General features: G+C 36.4%; 1 protein-coding gene and 1 pseudogene across 3 annotated transcripts in view; both read right to left on the bottom strand.

The window, feature by feature from the left end:
* The window catches only part of PDLIM5 (PDZ and LIM domain 5), a 199,574-nt gene that overhangs the window by 40,948 nt on the left and 138,961 nt on the right, over positions 1-19,665 (bottom strand). For all 3 annotated transcript variants that reach the window (XM_044680024.1, XM_044680025.1, XM_044680026.1), the window contains one exon: positions 10,906-11,093. In XM_044680024.1, the coding sequence (XP_044535959.1) occupies positions 10,906-11,093 (188 nt within the window). The remainder of the gene's footprint in view (positions 1-10,905; positions 11,094-19,665) is intronic.
* On the bottom strand, positions 3,600-3,700 carry LOC123253228 (annotated as a pseudogene).

The raw sequence follows: 19,665 nt of genomic DNA, 5'->3' as shown, positions 1-19,665 counted from the left end.
TAATCATTTGTGTACATATCTCAACTTGATTAAAAACTTATTGTGGGAGAGGGCAACAAGGTGGCCCAGTGGATTAAGAGCCAGGCCTAGAGGCAGGAGGTCCTGGGTTCAAATCTGACCTCAGACACTTCCTAGCTGTGTGACCCTGGGCAAGTCTCTCAACTCCCATTGCCTAGTCCTTTCTGCTCTTCTGCCTTGAAAGCAATACTTAGTATTGATTCTAAGATGGAAGGTGAGGGTTAAATAAAATTCCTTAAGGGCAGAGACTCTAATGCTTTCCATAGATGTGCCTCTGATAGTGCATTATTATGCACAGTGCCTTGTGCATAATAAATATACATTAAATTCAATGAAGTCTGTGATAGAATTGCTGTATTACAGCACAATGAGTGTGTTTATGATCATTGGAAATTATCAAAAAGCAATGAAAAATTATGCTCAATTTATTCTTACAGTAACTTTTTACTGTATTCATACTATGCCAGTCTGGGAAAAAACTTACCTAGATCCTGGAAGCAAACACCAGAAAGTTAGAAAGTTACAATTGTTTCCCAGATGCATAAGCTATTTAGTTTCATTTCTTCAGATTGAATTTTAGAAAATTCCTTTAGCATGAGGACCAAAGTTAGCTAAACCAGATAAGCCCAAGGATCAAACTGGATGGCTAATAAACAAATAGTAAAATACAAAAGGTCCACAAATTTGTTTCTCTAGTAATGACTGAAATCTCTAAAATCTCAGACACCCTTATGTTGCTTTCATGAAGGAAAACAAAAGTAGAAGAGTCTATATTGGAGGCAACATAGTTTTGTGTATGTTGAGGCACTGATTCTCAGAATATATGAAAGAGGGGAGAATTCCCAAAGAAGGTTTGAATAAGATCATAAGCCTAATATATTATCAGAAAAAAAGTGACCAAGAAAGAATCAACAGACTATTAGCTTATTTTCAATTGATTACATATATAATTATACATTATACAATTATATATTATATATACACACGGAATATTCATGGTGATTCTTTTTGTGATAGAAAAGAACTAGAAACAAAATAGATGGCCATCAATTGGAGAAATGGCTAAACAAATTGGCTTGTGATATGTAAAATATAGTGTAATAGTGTTAAATCACCCTAAGGAAGGAGTGGGCAATTTCTGGTTTAATGGTTCCATTGCATTTACCAAAGCATCATTAGATCACCAAAGTGATCATTAGTTTAGCTTTCCTGTAACTATTCCAAGTATGGAATCTATGTTTGTAGTTCAGACTTTGTATCTCCTTTAGTAATATTGACTCTAGGCTACATATATATACATATATGAAAGAGAGAGAGAGAGAGAGAGAGAGAGAGAGAGAGAGAATATGTCACAGCAGTACTGAAAATGGAGAATATATTGGAAAAGCCTGGTATCTTTATTTCTCAATGTGTAAATAATATGGGAACAGAACCTGATGTTTCTAAAAAGTAATACTAGTAAATGAGTTCCAGATGAAATAGGCACCAAGACATCACTGATTTAGAGCTGTATAGGACTCTAGAAGCTATCAGATCTAATCTTCTCATTTTAGAAATGAGGAAACTGAGACACATGGGTTGCCCAGAGTTACAAAGCTAGAAAGTTTCTACATCAGGATTTGAACTTAGGTCTTCTTACTCTATGTCCTGTGTCCCATTAATTAGAAAGATGGCTGTTTATAATAATGAACCAGTTAAACTCCTCTAGGTATGAAACTAATCAATACAGTTGGAAAAGACTATTTAAAAAATAATAATACTGAAACTGATATATAGTCATCTGTCAATAATAAGGCTAATTAGTAGTAAATTTTTGATCCTTTTAATGGACAAAAGTTAAGTCCAACATCCCAAGGAAGATATTTTCAAAAGGATGCAGGACATTCTTATACATATTGGAATTTTTCATTGCAACATGTTCACACAATTTGATATTTTAAAAAAGGTGGAAGGTGAGGAGAGAGCCAGGATGGAGAGAGAAGTCTTCTCTTTCCTGTGACATCACAGATGGCAAGCTAAAGAGTCTGAACATTTTATTTGTCTAATTCATTATGTGGAAAGCATATACAGCAGCATATGATTCATGATTCAAGTATGAAATGACACACAGCAGGAATAGACAGGGTTTATAGTGGCCAAATGGCAGATTTGAGGCAAAGTACAGAGCTTTTTGGGGGGGTGGGGAGGAAGCTGTGTAATTTCTTCAGTGGAATAAAGAGGTTTTTTTTTCTTTTTGCCCTTCTTTGATTAAAAGTCAAATCAGCCTGATTAAACTATTATTATTTCTCAAATGGCTGAGAATGTTGGCATGTGTGCCATGAAAAATTGGAACAGGTGCAACCAAGGCCAAATATCAAAAATTTCTGCAACTTCAGAAGGTTTGTTTCTTCTCTGGGTAACAAACTTTCAACTCTAAGAGCACAGATTAAATTGGATGTAGTGTCTTAATTAAAGTGAGCCCAGAGGTTTGGGTTTGTTTCAGTTCTACATCTTTCAATGCCCTGTATCACATACCATCATAATTTGGCAGATTATATCTTGCAATTAAATACTCTGGCATTACACACAGCAGTCTAGTAATAAATATGAGGAGCAATATAATTCCTATCTTCCTAGTTCAAAAATTGGGGAAATTTTCACTTTCATTCTACAAAACCAAACAAATTATTTACTTACTACAATTCACATGACAGATCTCTAAACAATAACGACAAAACAGAAATTTTCTAAAAACCTATGTATGCTGTCTATCCTCTGTATTTATTTTCAAGGCATCAATATCCTGCTAGTCTCCAGCGTTGAAATTTCTGCATTATCTTCAACTCTTCATTTTCTCTAATCCAACCATACCACATCAGTTTCCAAGTCTCATAGATTCTCCCTCCACAATATATTTCATGTTCAACTCCTCACCACTCACATATTCATAACTCTAGTTCTGACCCTTATCAAATTTTGGCTGAATTATTGTAATAATCTCCTAAAAGGTCTTTTTTCTTCCAGGTTTCTACCCTTTCTCATACATTCTCTTGCTGCCAAAATCTGCCCCTAAAAGCATCTGTTTAACAATGTCATTCTTTTGATCAAGAATTGTGTGGTTTCCTATTACCTACAAAATAAAATAAAGTCATTAAAAATTCATGATTAGGGAGCAGCTAAGTGGCTCAGTGGATTGAGAGGCAGGGCCAAAGCCAGGAGGTCCTGGATTCAAATCTGGCCTCAGACACTTCCTAGCTGGGTGACCCTGGGAAAACCAATATTCTTATTGCTTAGTCCTTACTGCTGTTCTGCCTTGGAATTATTACATAGGATTGTATTTATTATTATATTGTATTTTGGAAAAAAACTCACAATTAACGTACAAGTGTAGAAATGTGACCTAACTTCATTGATATAGGAAGTTCCCTAGTGAAGAAACTTCCTCCTAAGGTAAGTAGGCACTTTTTCTGCAAACTTAAAGAGTACTTAGGGGGGACTGGGGAGTTAAATGACTGGCCCAGATTCTCATAGGCAGTATGGTTCAGAGAGAGGACTTGAACTGAGTACTTTTGGCTCCAACGTTGGTTCTCATGTTGCCTCACAAAAATATGGAATGTTTCATGTTTCTTTGTGCCATCCCTATGCAGGAGTCATGGTAAACATTTTTGTTCCAATCTTTGTATATGTACTGCCAAAGTAGCACATATATTACATCTTACTCCAGCTTACCTCTTTATGAGTTATTTCACTTTGATCCATTTGACATATTTACAGTGAAAAGGAAGGCTTCATGTATGCATGTTAGGAGATAAATGCTGAGCTTATTGAAAAGAGAAGAGCATAAAGATGATTTGGTACAGTTTTTCACATGAAATTGATTAATTTGTATTTTTTAAAAATTTGAAGATAATGCTCCATTCAGATTTAGACAATTTTGTTGATAAAGAGATAAAAACAGAGGCAGTTTTGAGGGGAAAAAACACTGAAAAAAAGCAGTCCAAAAGATAAAATAAAGGCACTTAAATAAGGATAAATATGGCCAAATTGCCATGTTTCCTACCACTTAATGACATGAGCTGTGTGTCTTATGTCACACAGCTAGTAATAAATGTCTGAGGCAGGATTTGAAGGTAATAGATGGGAAATTACAGTTCTTAGAATTGTTTAGTGATTGTGGGGCAAATGCAAAATACCTAGTTATGGCATAAAAAATAGAAATACCATTTTTGTTCATTACCATGACTAAGATGAATTTTTCCTCATTGAAGAGATAATGTTTTGGACCAGGAGGGTAGAGTAGAACTGAGAATTTAAAGAAGAGCTCATCCTTCCTCAAGCCTCTCATTCCCTCTCTCCCACTCTCTTAGCTGAGAATCTTATCTATTATTTTTCAGAAAAAATTGAGGCTATTCATTGTGAGCTTCTTTTTTCTCTTCATCTGCTATCCTTCTTCTACTATTTCCTTCTTCACCCTTCTCACACATATTGAAATTACCTTACTCCTTACCAAAGTTAACTCCTCTACTTGTTCAGTAATCCTATTCCATCCATCTTCTCCAACAGATTGTCTCCTCTCCTACATACTAAGTCCTTGGGAGATGATGTGCCACTCTTTCACTTAATTTTAAAATCTATTTCCTGTAGTCTCATTCCCTACAGTTCATGAATATGCCTATGTCTCCCCCAACCTGACAACACCCTTATTTGATCCTTACATCTTTTCTATCATCCTAAAGTTTTTCTGTCCTTTGTAACTTAACTTCTTGAAAAGGCCAGCCACAATAGGTAGGTACCTCTGCTCTCTCTCTTCCATCTTTCTTCTTAAATACTCATGATCTGGCTTCTGACTTTATCATTCCATCATAACTGCACTCTGTAAAATTACTGATCTCTTAGTTGCCAAATGCAATGGCTTTTTCTCAGTTCTCATTCTTCTTGACCTCTCTACACACTTTGACTAAGCTGATCCTTTACTTCATCTTGATACTCTTTTTTCTAAGTTTTTTGGGGATACCACTCTCTCCTCATTCTGCCCTTATCTATCTGATCACCTTTTTACTGCTTTGCCTAATTATTTTAGTTTGTTATGCAAGAGAGTATAGGTGAGGAAATAGGGTAGAAAGTGACTGTTGTTAAATAGACAATTTTGATTATGTAAAATAAAATTGCATAAATAACACCAATGCTGTCAAAATTAGAAGCAAAGTAGGAAAGTGGGGGAAATTTTTACAGGAAATTTTCTCCGATAAAGATCTCATTTCTCAACTATATAAGGGATGGAGTCAAATTTATAAAAATAAGAGCCATTCCCAACTGATACATGTTGAAAGGATATGAATAGGATTTTTTTTTCAAAGTAAGGAATCAAATCTATGCAAACTAAAACAACTCTGAGGTACCACACCTCACACCCGTCCACTGACTAAGATGTCAGAAAATGAAAATGACATGTACTAAAGGGGAATGTTAGAAAATAGGTACACTAATGCACTGTTGGTAGAAGTATGAATGAGTCCATCCATTCTGGAAAGCAATTTAGAACTATGCCCCAAAAGCTATTAAAGAGTGCATACCTTTTGATCCAGCAATACTGCTACTAAGTTTACATGTCAGACATCAAAGAAAAAGAAAAAGAACCCATATATATATATATATATATATATATATATACACAAAAATATACCAGCTCTTTTTGTGATGTCAATAAATTGGAAATAAGAGGATGGATGCCCATCAACTGTGGAACAGTTGAACAAGTTATGCTATAAGACTCTGATAGAATACTATTGTAATATGAAAAATAATGAAGGGGATGGTCTCCAAAAAACCTGGGAAAACTTGTATGAAATGATGCAAAATAAAGTGATCACTATCTATCTTCAGGTCAAAAACTGATGAATTCATGATGCAGAACAAAGCATTTCCCCCTCTCTCTTTATTTCCCAGAACATGGCTAATATTGAAATCTGTTTAGTAAGGCTTCTTATTTGTAAAGGGCCATTTCTTGCCTTTTCAGTGGGTGGAGGAGAGGCAGGAGGAAAGGAGAGAATTTGGATCTGAAAATAAAAATAAAACTAAAAAGGAAGTTTAAAAAAAGGAAAAAATGAAATTAAATGACTAGCATTATAAAAAGAAAGAACCAACAAGATATTGTCAGGGGTTTCTCTTTTTTAAAAGAAGCAAATATGTACCTCAAAAGTCAACTCTCAGAATAAAGAAACTACAATATATATTGAGAATAATCTTCAAAATTATGTGTGTTCAATATTAAATAAGAGACAATTATCACACTGCCTGACACGTGAGCCTAGTGCTAGCATGTGTGGGAGGACCTGCACAAAGGTTTCTGATCCCTTAGTGGGTTATTTGTCCCATGGGCACATTTACTAATAATTAAAAAGTCCACTCACTTCTTGACAACAGCAGGAATCTTAAGTGAAAGTCAGGTTTAATCAGGAGTTCTGTATACATATCACTAAAGAAAACATAAAGTTGGCATTATTCTAAGATGTTATAACAACTGCTACTCAGAACAGCAGAAGGAAAAAATTCAGCTCAGCTAAAGGACAATAACAAATGTGAAGTAAAACAGAGCAGAGCTTTTCTAGTTCTATATGAATGGCTCCATATAATCAGTGAGGTGGTTTTTGGTGGATTATAATTTGAGCATTTGCCAATATGGACAAGTTCTTGCTTGTATTTTAGCACAAGAAAAGTAAATATATTTATTTCACATCTTTCTGTTTCTGTCCACGACAGCTGAATGTTGTTGTTTTTTTTAATTTGTTCTAATCAGGACATTCTGCTTTAACTCTTCTGATTAATGCTGACCCTCTACTTTCTCCTTGCTTCAACCCCAAACCAGTTCAGTGCTACTAGAGAAAAAGACAAAGCCTGTTACTTCTATGTCCATTACAAATTTATATTATCTCACACATATATCTTCTTATCTGACTATTTATACTTTTTTCCTGTTGAATGTATCTGTCCTCCAAGACTGGGCCTACAGTCTCTTATTCTCTTGACATTCTGTCCCGTGGCAATGTCATCCTCTCTGCAGGTAACTGAAAACCACCCTTAGCTTCCTCTCTAAAGTTCTAGTCCTGCTTTTCCAACTTTTTATAAGATATCCCTCCACAGAGATAATCATATGTGCACCTATAATATCATTGCACTTTACATCATTCTAGATACAGTGTTCAGTAAACCACTTGCTAAACTGAATTCAATGGTTTCACTGAATTGGTTTTATTACTTAGCATTTTTATTTAATCCTGTCCTTTATGTATGCATTTTCTACTAATAGTCAATTAGTCTTTTAGCAAGCTCAATTTTCATTTATTTTTCCAAAAAGGTGTAGACGATTTAAATAATAACTTTCTAAATGGTATCTCTGGGTTACATTTACCTTTTCTTCATGGGCAAAACCTATATTCTTGGAAAACACAAAGAATGCCATAATCTTCTTTGCTTAATCTACTGCATTATATTTGTAGAATGGCATTTGTAGAATGAGCTGGAAGGAACCTTAAAGATGATGGAGAACAGTCCATCGAGCAACATATTTGAGGTCACAGATCTACTAAACATTTTTCTTTTTGGTGGGTATAATGACTGAAATATTTTCTTGATGACTTGTCTACAGTCAAAATACAATTGTGACAGTCCACTGCCTCCTGTCTAACACAAAATAAGTCATGCATATTCTAGTAGAGAGAATAAATGAAGACAAACATCATTACTATAATCAGGACCTCAAAAAATGCTCCATTAGAGACATTTCACGGTGGATGAGGGAAGAAAAGTCAGATGGATCTTTGTAATGTCTATGAAAAAAGGAACTTGTTACACAAATCCCCAGTATAAACAGAGTTCCAGGAACCTGAGTTTAGTCAACTGGTCACTAATGAGTTACTGTATGTATTTGGCACTAACAAATATACTTCATTAGTAAATTCTTCAGGACCACAAGAGCACATACACCCATGTCCACACCCATTTTGATTGCAGAATAATCTTTGTGATGGCCATCCTTACAATAACAGTTCATAGTGGTTTCAAAGCATCACAAAACTTCAGAATTAGAAAACAATTCAACCACAACATACTCACAAAAGACAAACCAGCTAAGGTGAACAAACTCAACGCAGGGAATCCTGTAAGTTGAGGGGCAGCTCCAAGCTTCTATCTGTCCCTTTACTACTTTCTCTCATTGTAACTTAATCCTACTCTCTGGGACTAAGACAAGTTGACATGGACAGTCTTATTAAGAACATAAAAGAAATTTTCATATCCTTCAACTGTTTATTCTCTTTTTCACCACTTTCTTCAGTGATCCTTATATGTCAAGGACTCAAAGTCCTACACAATTCTGGTTACTGTTCTCTGCACACTTTCTATTCTGTCAATGTCCTTTCTCCAATATGGTGCCCAGAATGGAACACACCCATAGATGTGGTCTGATGAGGATCATCACTTCCCAATTCCTCTCTTAATACAATCTGAATGGGAGCTAATATTTTGTTATCAATTTTTAATTGTTATCATTTTTTAATTACTAAGCTTGGTGTTCACTAAATCCCCCAAATCACCTTCTTTTTTTTTAAACTCTTAACTTCTGTGTATTGGCTCTTAGGTGGAAGAGTGGTAAGGGTGGGCAATGGGGGTCAAGTGACTTGCCCAGGGTCACACAGCTGGGAAGTGTCTGAGGCCAGATTTGAACCCAGGACCTCCCGTCTCTAGGCCTGACTCTCAATCCTCTGAGCTACACAGCTGCAACCCCCCAAATCACTTTTACATGAATTGATGAGCCAATTCTCTTCTTAGCTTATACTCATACAGATGGGGTAGTTTTCTAAATATGAAAGCTTTCAATAAAGATGCAACATGAATTTATCCAAGGTCATTGAATGGTATCTCTTATTATATATTCCAAATATGTAGGTATCATATAGTTACCCAGGTGGACATATAATTGCAACATCGTTTTATTCTGTATAGACATAGAAACATATAATTTTTGGGTTTGAAAAATTCTAGGATTCAGAGTTTACCTAGTCAAAGCTAGTCTAGTGATATGCACAGTTATCCCTTCCTCATTGCGACTTTCACTATCACAGTTTCAATATATTGTGGGTTGGCATAAGAAATTGAATGGGAATTTGGGAGGAGTTTTGTAGTAGTTGCAGATGACACGTCAGACAACAATGAAAAAGTTTAGAATCTCAAGAATTTTTGCATACATAACCCATAATTTATAAATGAGTTGTGTAAAGAACCTATAAAGAAGAAAAAATCCAAACTTCTTTAGAATGAAAAGAGGACCAAAAACTTTATGTGGATTTTCCAGATTATGGGGGTAGCACATCCTTGACACCTATGAGGTGGAAGGTATAACTGTATAATAACCTGATAAGGGGGGAGGTTTTTTTGGGGAAAGATAATGATTTCAGTTTTGGATGTGTTGATTATAAGATGTCTAAGGGACTTTCAGTTCAAGCTGTTCAACAGACAATTGAAGATGTGAGGCTGGAGGTCAAAGAAGAGGTAGGGGTCATCTACAGAGAGATAATCACCGAGTTTATGGCAGCTGATAAGATAATCAAACAAAACAATATAGAAGGAGAAGAAAAGAAGACAGTCTTAGCTGTCATGAGCTGCATGTAGCAAAGGAGGCAGGATTCAGATAAATAGAAAATCCATGACACAGAGATAAAAAGGCATGAAGACAAAGAAGCAATCATTAAACTTGGCAATTAAGAAATTATCATGAACTTTGGAGAAAGTGGTTTTGATTGAATGATGAGGTCAGATGCAAAGGAACAAAGAACCAAGAAGAGTGAGAAGAAAGGAAGTGGAGACATCTACTAGTGACAGACTTCTCAAGGAGGTTAGTCACTAAAAAGAAGAGCAGGGACAGATGGACCACATGAAGATCTTTGAGGATGGGAAAGATATGTGTGCATTTAAAGGCAGTGGGGAAGCAGCCAACAGGTAATAAGCAATTAAAGATTAGTGAGAATAGGGATGACAGAGGAAATATGAAAAAGACAGGAAGAGATAGAATCACTTGCCCATGTAAAGGGATTTGCCTTGGTAAGGAGAAAAGCCACCTCTTCAAATGAAGCAGAGGTGAAGAAAGAGTAGCAGAAGGGATGCGAGAGATGTGAGATAAGAAAATGGAGAAGAGGGAGCTCTCCATGAATGACCTCATTGATTTTAGTGAAATAGAAGGTAAGGTTCTCAGGTGAAAGAATAGAGGGAAAGGAGCTGTGGCATGTCTGAGGAGGGAAGAAAAAGTCTGTAAAAGCCATAATGGTGAATGAAATAGTGAATCTATTAGAGAGGTGTAAAAGGATTGCCTTGTTATAGTGAGGATCCAGTTAAGATAAGATAAATACCATATTTGCTGGTATAAAGAAATCAAACATCAAGTTTAATATATGCTCTTCCTAAATGTAATATAATTTTGGAAACAATTAGGAAATATCAAATAATCCTAATTTTAGCACTTTGAATAGAAAATAAAATGTTAACTAATCCATAAGTGGAGAGAAATTACAAAACAAAGGAATTGACTAGCTCTAAATTTATGATCCTATGATCCAGCCTAAATCCAAATTAATCAAGTAATAATTTTAGAAACAGTTTTTTAAAAGTATTTTTAAATCAAATCCTCTAGCTTATAATGCACAAGGTAAGTTCTTTAAAGGCAGAGATTGTCTTTGGCTTTCTAAATTTATATCCCTGGTACTTAGCAAAGTGTTTGGCACATAGTGAGTGTTTAATAAATGTTTTTTTCTTTCCTTCAAACATGAGCAGTTCTACCTACAATGCCCTTCATTCTTTAACATGACAAGAGAGCATTTGTCCTTCAATGGCAAAAATTCAGAAACACCTCCTTTTTACCTGTTGGGTTTTGACGTTGCCAATTTGGTGACTTGATGACATTTGTGGAACCTGAAGGTTTGAAAGCTGCTGCAGTTGTGAGGCTGGCCACTCCTGGTCTAGAAGCAACAGGACTTTCTGGGCCCTGGGACACATTCCTTGCTGTGGTCACTGTGGAAACTGCAGGCTGGGAGGAATCCTGAATATTGCTAAGTGGGGAGAGAAAGGAATTATTTCTTGTGAGAATGCAGCTATGCTGATAAGAATCAGGAAAAAAAGAACAACAGCAGCTCAAATTTGTATAATGTTTTAGAGCCACAATGGTGAACCTATGGCACGCATGCCAAAGAGGGACACAGAGCACTCTCTATGGGCACAGATGCTGTCTCCTGCCAGACTTTGTTACTGGGCAGAGGGACTTGTATGGAGCTGCTCCCTTCCACTTCACCACGCTTGACAACATTTTTTTCACATCACCCACTCCTCTGCCCAGCAGCCCAATGCAATCACTTTCTCCCTCCCCTGACTGGGGTAAGGAGGTGGGCACAGCATGCAGCACTCAGACTGGGGGTGAGGGGCACAGTACTTGGTCCCCAGGGTGGGGGCAGCGGGGCACAGCACACAGTCTCCAAAAGGTTTGCCATCTTGCCATCACTGCTTTAGAGCTTAATAATCAGGGTCATAATAACAGGCATTCATATGACATTTCATGGTTTGCAATGGTCATAATCCTCTCATTTGAGGTTCACAGTGGCCCTGTAGAAGGTAAGATACTTAAAGGTAGTATCAACTGCATTTTACAGATTAGGAAACTAAGGCTTACAAGGGAAGTATCTTGCTCATGTTCTAAGCCATTGTCTCCTTTCTCTACTCTTTGATACTCTTCCAATCTACTATGCTATTTCTTTAAAATTTAAAAGTATTGTCCTCAGAACATGCTGGAAAAGGTAGCAGTTTAAGAGGCTTCACTGTCTGCAATTTACAGACAAGGAAACTGAGTTTAAGTGACTTCTCTACAATTATATAACTAATCCCATAAGGAATGCCATATTTCAGGTTGCTGGCAATGGAAGAAGGATGCAACTTGGTGAAAAATATCTATATTCCTCAAAGGTTTCTCTTAAATGATCTCCTTGACAAAAGTCCTTTCTTTTTCCAAATCCAGCTGGCAGCACCACAGGAAGATTTAATTAGTTAACACTTGAAACATACCACCCCAGTTCTCAAAAATAAAAAAAATCCACTGGCTTCTCTTTAACTATAGAGGCATTTCCCAAACTTTCCAAATGATGCCATGTTAATAGGAGTTCTATGATTAAATTTCAATAAAAGCAATACTTTTGTTCTTAAATATTAAATATAATTTATTACCCAAAATACTTATGGGTGCTCTTTTCTTATGCAAAAATAAGTCTTAATTTCATAGGATACCATATTTAGAGCCATTAGGGACTTAATTTCATAGGATACCATAGCCATTAGGGACTTTATAGGCCATTTGGTTTATTTACTTTTTTTTAAGAATGGAGGAAACAAGAGGCCTAAAGAGATTAAGTTAATTAATAAGCTGTTGAGATAGGATTTGAACTCTGGCCACCTTGAGCCTGGCCAACTCTGGCCTTATAAGTAAGGATTTGAATTAACATGTTAATTTACCTTCAAATAGCCTGGATTCCAAGTTCATCAAGTTCCTTAAAGTGTACTCTACTCCAACTCAGCTACATACCGGGAGAGTCATATTCTTTGATCACTTCATTACCTACTTTTATTCACTGGTTCCTTCTCAGCCAATGTCAAGCCTTCTACTTAAAGGTGTCAGTATTAAAAAAGAATCTATACTTATGAAATTACAGATCCTTGAAATGAGCTATATCCAAAGAAACTAATAAATAAATATGGGGTTTGTTCACTCATCTCTCCACTTTACCCTCTCCCAGATAAAGTCTGAAGTAAAACACTAAGTAAATATGGCTCCTGACTAAGAGAAATGCACCAAGGCTTTATGGTATTTTTTAAAAATCCCAAATGACAAATGTAAATGTATACACACACATAGCAATTAGAAAAGTCCCTTCTTAAAATGATCTGGGCTTACTATAAAAAAAAAAATCCAAAATAATCTTCAGTATTCATGAAGAAAGAAACAAAAGTCAACTTTCAATGTCAGCAGCCTAATTTATCTCGAGTTTACATTCCAGTCCCACATTTGTTTAGTTACTTCAGCAAATAAAGTTCAGCTGCCAAGAAGGGACATTTGGAAGTCACAAGTTGGTGAGCAGGGGTTCCGTTTTTCAGTTTGCAGAATAAGGCTGCAAGTTTGGACCACTAGCTGCTGCCTGCTCTGGGAGATCAGCAGGCAATTAGTAGTCTTACAAATAAAGACAGAGGCTCAGTGAGACATGGTGCCCAAGTTTAAAGTGAAAACTAGAACTCAGGTCTTCTGTCCAACACACAACGCCTTAGAGGCCTCTGAAATGTATTGCTTGTCAAATCTGGGTTTTACACTCAAAGCTTACATGTTCTTACTACATGTAAAGTGCTGAGTTATTTTTGTTTTTTGGTTGTTGCTTTCGCTTTGTTTTTGGATTGGACTTGTGATTCCATTGAAAATGAGAACTGAAAAAGAAAAACTCCAATTTGCACCTATGTATAGCTGCTTTGCAACTTCTATTCTTAGCTTCAGGAAATTCTGGAGTTCTGTGACTTGACCAGAGTCAAACATGCAGAATGTTTCAGAGATGAGCTTTGAACCAAGGGCTTCTTAGCTTCAAAGACACTTCAAGATGTCTCTCTAATTCATTTCCTTAATGGCAATGTAAAACATCATTCATTCTGGGAGCAAAAGTATAAACACTGTCATGTTAAAAAGTGAGGGCTTTCTCATCTTAATTTCTATACTCTGAAAAAATGTTTATATACATATATCTCAACACCTGGAGGAGCTTAAGACTATATAAGCATCAATCCTACTTTCACCCCCAACTACAGTGCCTCTGTGGTGAGTCCATTAAGAAAATCCATGGGAGAACATAATCTATGAAGGGGGGTTTGGACTGTAGAAAGATCATGAAACCAACATCCTCAGTGTTACTATGTGCTCCTCCAGTTACCATCTCTTGCTGCCCAGTATTTCCTTTCTTCCATCACTTAATGAGAACCTGAAATATGGACCCCAAACCCCAAAATGGTTAATATGAACCTCCCAACTTCCCACTTCTTTACTCTGTCATCTCAATACACCACCCTGAGCAGGAGCCCAGGAATCCTATTAATGCTATCTTTAGGCTTATATTCTAACTTGGATTTATCTTTGACCTATCCCAGCTCCCTCCAATCTCAATCACAGTTCTTTATCTTCCTATTCTTGCCCCAGCTACAGTGATTATGGACATCTGTACACAGTTAAAATTTACATACATGTAGAAACTCTTCCCTTGGACCTTAACCGAAACCTGTTTTCTCCCTAAGAGCTGCACAACGATAACAACCATTTCTAATGCTTTCAGCATTTTTTTTTTTTTTTTTGGTCTCACAAGTCCCAAAAGTTTCTTTACTCCTTGTTCCCCATGGCCACTTCCAGACCATACTTTCCCTAGCTACCATCATTCAACAACCTATCCTTTGAAGTCAGTGCTGATATACTATGCTAAACTCTCCCTTTGCTTTTTGCTATTACTATTTTAGCTTCTGGATGCCTTTCTTCACAACTATAGAAGAAAGTTTCTGCCATCACTCTTAGATAATTCAATATCTACTTTTCTATCACACTGCTCTTACAATTTCTTTTACTCAACTCCCATCACCATACAGTCCTTCATCTTTGTCACTTAGAATCTCTAGCTCAAGTTCAAATGCCATTTTCTACATGAGTCATTTCTTGAATTCCATTGGCTCAGTGATCTATAAACTCTTTAAAAATGCATATTTTGATACTTCCATTTCAATAGAATATTTCCTAAGTAATCAGACATTTATGTTTCTAAAATCATAATTCCAAGAAGTAAGTCCACATATTTGACAAGATTGCCGAAGAGGTTCATAAACAGACACACACCAAAGTGGAAACCCCTGAACCTAACCTCTAGGGCCCCCTCTATATTGCAAAGCATACTTAGAATTTTAATTATCTATTGTAATGATCCATCTCCATTCCACTTTAGTCATAAATCACACCCTTGAAACTGTTCTACCTACAAGGTCCTAAAGGGAGGGAGGAAGAGAAGGAAGAAGGGAGGAAAAGAGGGAAAAAGTGAAAGGAAGGAAGGAAGGAAATATGCTATAATCTATATTCTGAGTTGATCAGTCCTCTTTCTGAATGTAAATGGAACTTTTTATCATGAATTCTTTGGAACTGAGGTGCGTAATTGGGTTTATCAGAGTTACTAACACAGCTGATCACACCTACAGTATTGCTGTTACTGTGTAGATTGTTCTATTAGTACTATTTACTTCACTTTGTATCAGATGATACAAATCTTCCCAGGTTTTTCTGAAACCATCTCCTTCATCATTTCTTACAGTGAGACAATGTTCTATTATATTCATATACTCTAATTTGGTCATCCATTCCCCAAATAACAGGCATCCCCTTAGGTTCTATTTCTTTGCTACCACAAAAAGAGCTGTTATAAATATTTTTGTACATAGAGGTCCTTTTCTTCTTTCTTTCATCTCTTTGAAGCATATAACCTATTGCTGGTCAGAAGGGCAGGCACAATTTAAGAGTTGGGGCATAGTTCCAAATTCCTTCCCAAAAAGGAGTTCATAACTCCACCAACAGTGCATTAGTGTATCTATTTTCCTATGACACCTCCAATATTTGCATGACTTCCTGTTTCCTTTATATTTTGTATGTGTTGATATGTGTACATGCCACTTACCCTGATGGAATGTAAACTTATTCAAGGCAGGGATGATTTATTTTTATATCTAATCCCAGTGCTTTACATATAGCAGGCATTTAATTATGCTAGTTTTTAAATCAGTCCATCTTCACCCCATGTTAGCCATAAACCACTCTCTTGAAACTATTCTATTTACAAAATCCCCAAATCTGAAATTATCCCCTGACTATAAACTTCAGGCCTCCTACCTCTCCAACGCCTTAGCTCCTTCCAAACCTATTCCTTTCAACCTTTATAATATATTTCTATTAATATGTATGATATGCTCATCAAACTGATCAAACTATCTCCTTCCATCATTTTTGTCCTACTTTCTCCTGGATCCACACTTTTGCTCACAAGATGATTACATATGTAAAACGGGCTCCTTACTCATTTTTATTTGTTTAGGTCCTTTCCTTCCTTTGTGGCCAAATTTGTCTAGTGTATCGATCCACTTCCACTCTGCTTTAGTCATAAATCACCCCCTTGAAACTGTGGGCCTTCAGAGATACTTTTTCCATGAAAATTTCTTTGCCTTTATTTTCCTGCTTTCAAGATTAAAGTGACTTCTCTCCCCAGATTTTTTAAAATACCCTGTTCTTTGAACTTTTTCTTTGCACATTCTTCCTTTTAATACAGATTGTGTGTGTATAAAATCTCCCAAGTAGATGGTAAGATACTTAATAAGAGCTCTCTTTAATACCCATTTTTGTATTCTGTGTCCAGCACAGAATCTTGCAACCAGTAGAAAATTAAGAAATATATGATGAATTTGTTGATTTGAATGACTAACTTAGCACTTACAGTTCATTACTCTTAATTATTAATTCATTCCTTAATTAGAACCTAAGCTCCATCAGGGAGAATACTAGTCTTCTATTTCTTTGTGGCTGTCTTGTACAGTGCTTTGTACTGTTTTTATATTTATTTTATAGGTGAGTAAGCCAAAGGTATGTTTCTTAGAGTTCAATGTTAAGAAAAAGACCTTTACAAATAGTAAGTGCTCAATAGACAATTAGCTCATGACTATATAGCAAGAGGCTTTTCTATCAATAATAGGGGCACATATTTTTTTGGGGGGGTTACCCTATTCTTAGTAAAAAGACAATTCATAAAAACTACTACAATTGGAATGAGGGAGGTAGTATGCAAATGAATGAATGGATGATGATTTGTTAAGCACTGCTGGAAATACAAATAGAAAAGTAGAACGGGTGCTATTCTCCAGGAGTTCATGTTCTAATGCAGAAAGACAACACATATGGAAGGTTTCAGCTGTAAGCTCAATGGAAAAGTCTCACGGGGCTTAGGGTACAGGGGCAAAGCATATGACAATATCTCCACTAATAAAATCATATCAGTTTATGATGTTGAATAATTTGACTGTCAAGAATTTGGTTGATGAGAACTTTCTAGTCTGAGTCTTCAGTAGACATGGTTATAGCACTGACAAGAACATTTGCCAGGCTGTATTTCCTCAGGGTATGCTTCTCCAGAGGATGCCTATAATCATTGAGCTAGAAGCATGGTTATTCCAAAGATTCTTAGATTCAGAGTCTTTGGCTATCCTCATCAGAATCTGAGGGAAAATGGCAATCTGGCTCATGTTACCTCCCATTTCTCCCTGCTGTTTCTGTTCCCGTAGTTGCCTCTCCTGTGAGCATTAATTTATGGGAATGGCTGGCCCTTTCTACATAGAAGTCACCTCCCCAAGATAATAGCTATGGGCTGGGTTGGAAGCAGGACCCGTGGTCTGAGGGTACCATCACTCCCAAGGTTCTTAAGCCCATCTGCCTACTGCTGGCAGTTGGTCAGAAATTGTTACTGGTGGTGATGAGGAAGATGAGTCCCTTCTCCACGATGATCTCTCTCCTCAATGATGGCTATGCTGAAAGTGGGTCTGGTTGTTTGGGAAACATTTCCATTTCCAAAGCTCTTGGGTTGAGGATTTGTTTCTATCAAGGTCTAAAAGGAAATGGGGGGGGGGGGGGAGTCAGGTGTTGTTCAACTTGCCTGGCACATGCTTACTCCTTAGTAAGTACCTTGATTCTTCATCTAGTTTGGTTTGCCAGCTCTCTCTCAGCGTGTGTGTGTTTTATTTAGTACAATCAAGTTCCTTTGTGTGGGAACTCCTGAAACCCATATAAACCACCAATTTCTTGGTAACCCAAAATATTAGAAAGTTGTCTTAGGCATGACTTGCCCAGAGTCACATAGTTCCAGTTTGTGTGAGTGGCAGGATTTTTTACCCAGTCCTCCTGACTTTCTGGGCAGCTCTCTACTCCCCCTTTCCTCCTTATAAATCCTCAGAGAAAGGGTGAAACATATCTTTGAGTATTAGGGACTGAGAAGTTGAGCAACTGTAAACAAAGCTTTTTGAGGAAAGTGAAAGCAAGTTGTAGACCTTTTAATGGATAAAAAAAAATGTTCAAGAAGCAGTTAAAAAGGTGGCTTCTGCATGCTAAGAAACAATCTGGAATTCTTGAGACAAATGAAGATATGAGATGATATTAAGGAAAATAAATTTGCCAAAAGAAAAATGACAGCCTTGAATCACATCAGAAAATAAGGCAGTCCTGAAGACCTTTTAAGTGTAAGCATTCTAGAAGCATCAGACATCTATTTTTATTTTTAGGTTTATTATCGAAACTATTCCTTATACAAAGTTGTGGCTGGCTTTGAAAAACAGTTCAAGGGCTAAGTCCCAAACCACTTTGACTCCCTAACTATGACTCTACCACCATCTGGTGGACACATACCAAAATTATTGGGGGGGGGTTCTTAGAGGCGCAATTCCTCTTTAAATGCTGAAGCTGAAGGTTTGTTTCTGAGCAGACAGCTCTGTGACAGCTAACAGAGGAAAATGTCTCCAGTGACTGAGGAAAGCGATGTAAATTGCCAGGCCATGAACCACTAGCTATGAAAGAACACTGGTTCTTTCATAGGAGAGAGAATTAGTCAAATGTTTCTCAGAGTTCATAAATGTTCTTTAGGGTGAGCCATTTGTTGAATTATGAAGCCAATTCTGCCATGAGCTAAGCAGCCAAGTAGCTATCTACTACTTTAAGTAGTAGAATTACTAGAAGGTTTGCTCTGGGTCAAGATGGTTTTGTTATGGATATAGATAGAAATGAATACTGTTATAACGACTTAACTTGACTGGGCTACTGGCCTGCTCTGAAGCATTTTCAGGCAGCTTGAAAAATAAAAGGCATTAATCTGAAAGTCTACTCAATAAAAGTGGAAAAAATTAAACAAACAAACAAACAAAAAAAGCCAAGAATTTCCTTCTGGGAAAAAGTGATGGACTTGATAAATTTAGGAAGAGAAACACTATGTTAACTCAGATAACATATATTACTTATTCCATTTTTTGTATTAAATGTCCTTTTTCATATTTCCTACTTTCCCTGAAAATCTACTGTATGAAGATTAGAAGAATGTTTTTTAACAGTTTTCTTTTATCTCATTTTGACTAATTTGACTAATTTAACTAATTTAACTAATGACAGACACTCATTCAAATATCTTAATATAAACCAGCCCTCAAAATTATTAGACAGGCATATCTAAGTAATTAGAAGATTATATTATGCTTTATATATACATATATTATGTACTTTATTGTTATTTATGTATATAACATATATTCTATATTTACCTGGAGTAAGGCAGGACACAGAACAAACTCTTGAGAAGAACATTTATATATTACATATGCTACAGTCAGTACCAGAATGAAGGTGTACAACAATGCATTGGCAAGTGTGAGATGTTTCATATACTTCACTAATTCTATGTAAGGATAGAGAGAATTCCTGTGTATTCCTGTTTCTCATTTCTGAGTCAGAGCCTCCGATCAGCTGGCTGCTTTTTACATTTTCTTGTCCTTAGG

Source organism: Gracilinanus agilis, chromosome 6 (genome assembly GCF_016433145.1).
Source record: "Gracilinanus agilis isolate LMUSP501 chromosome 6, AgileGrace, whole genome shotgun sequence".
NCBI lineage: Eukaryota > Metazoa > Chordata > Mammalia > Didelphimorphia > Didelphidae > Gracilinanus > Gracilinanus agilis.
Note: the sequence above shows the minus strand (reverse complement) of the source record. Positions and strands in the feature narration are given on the sequence as shown.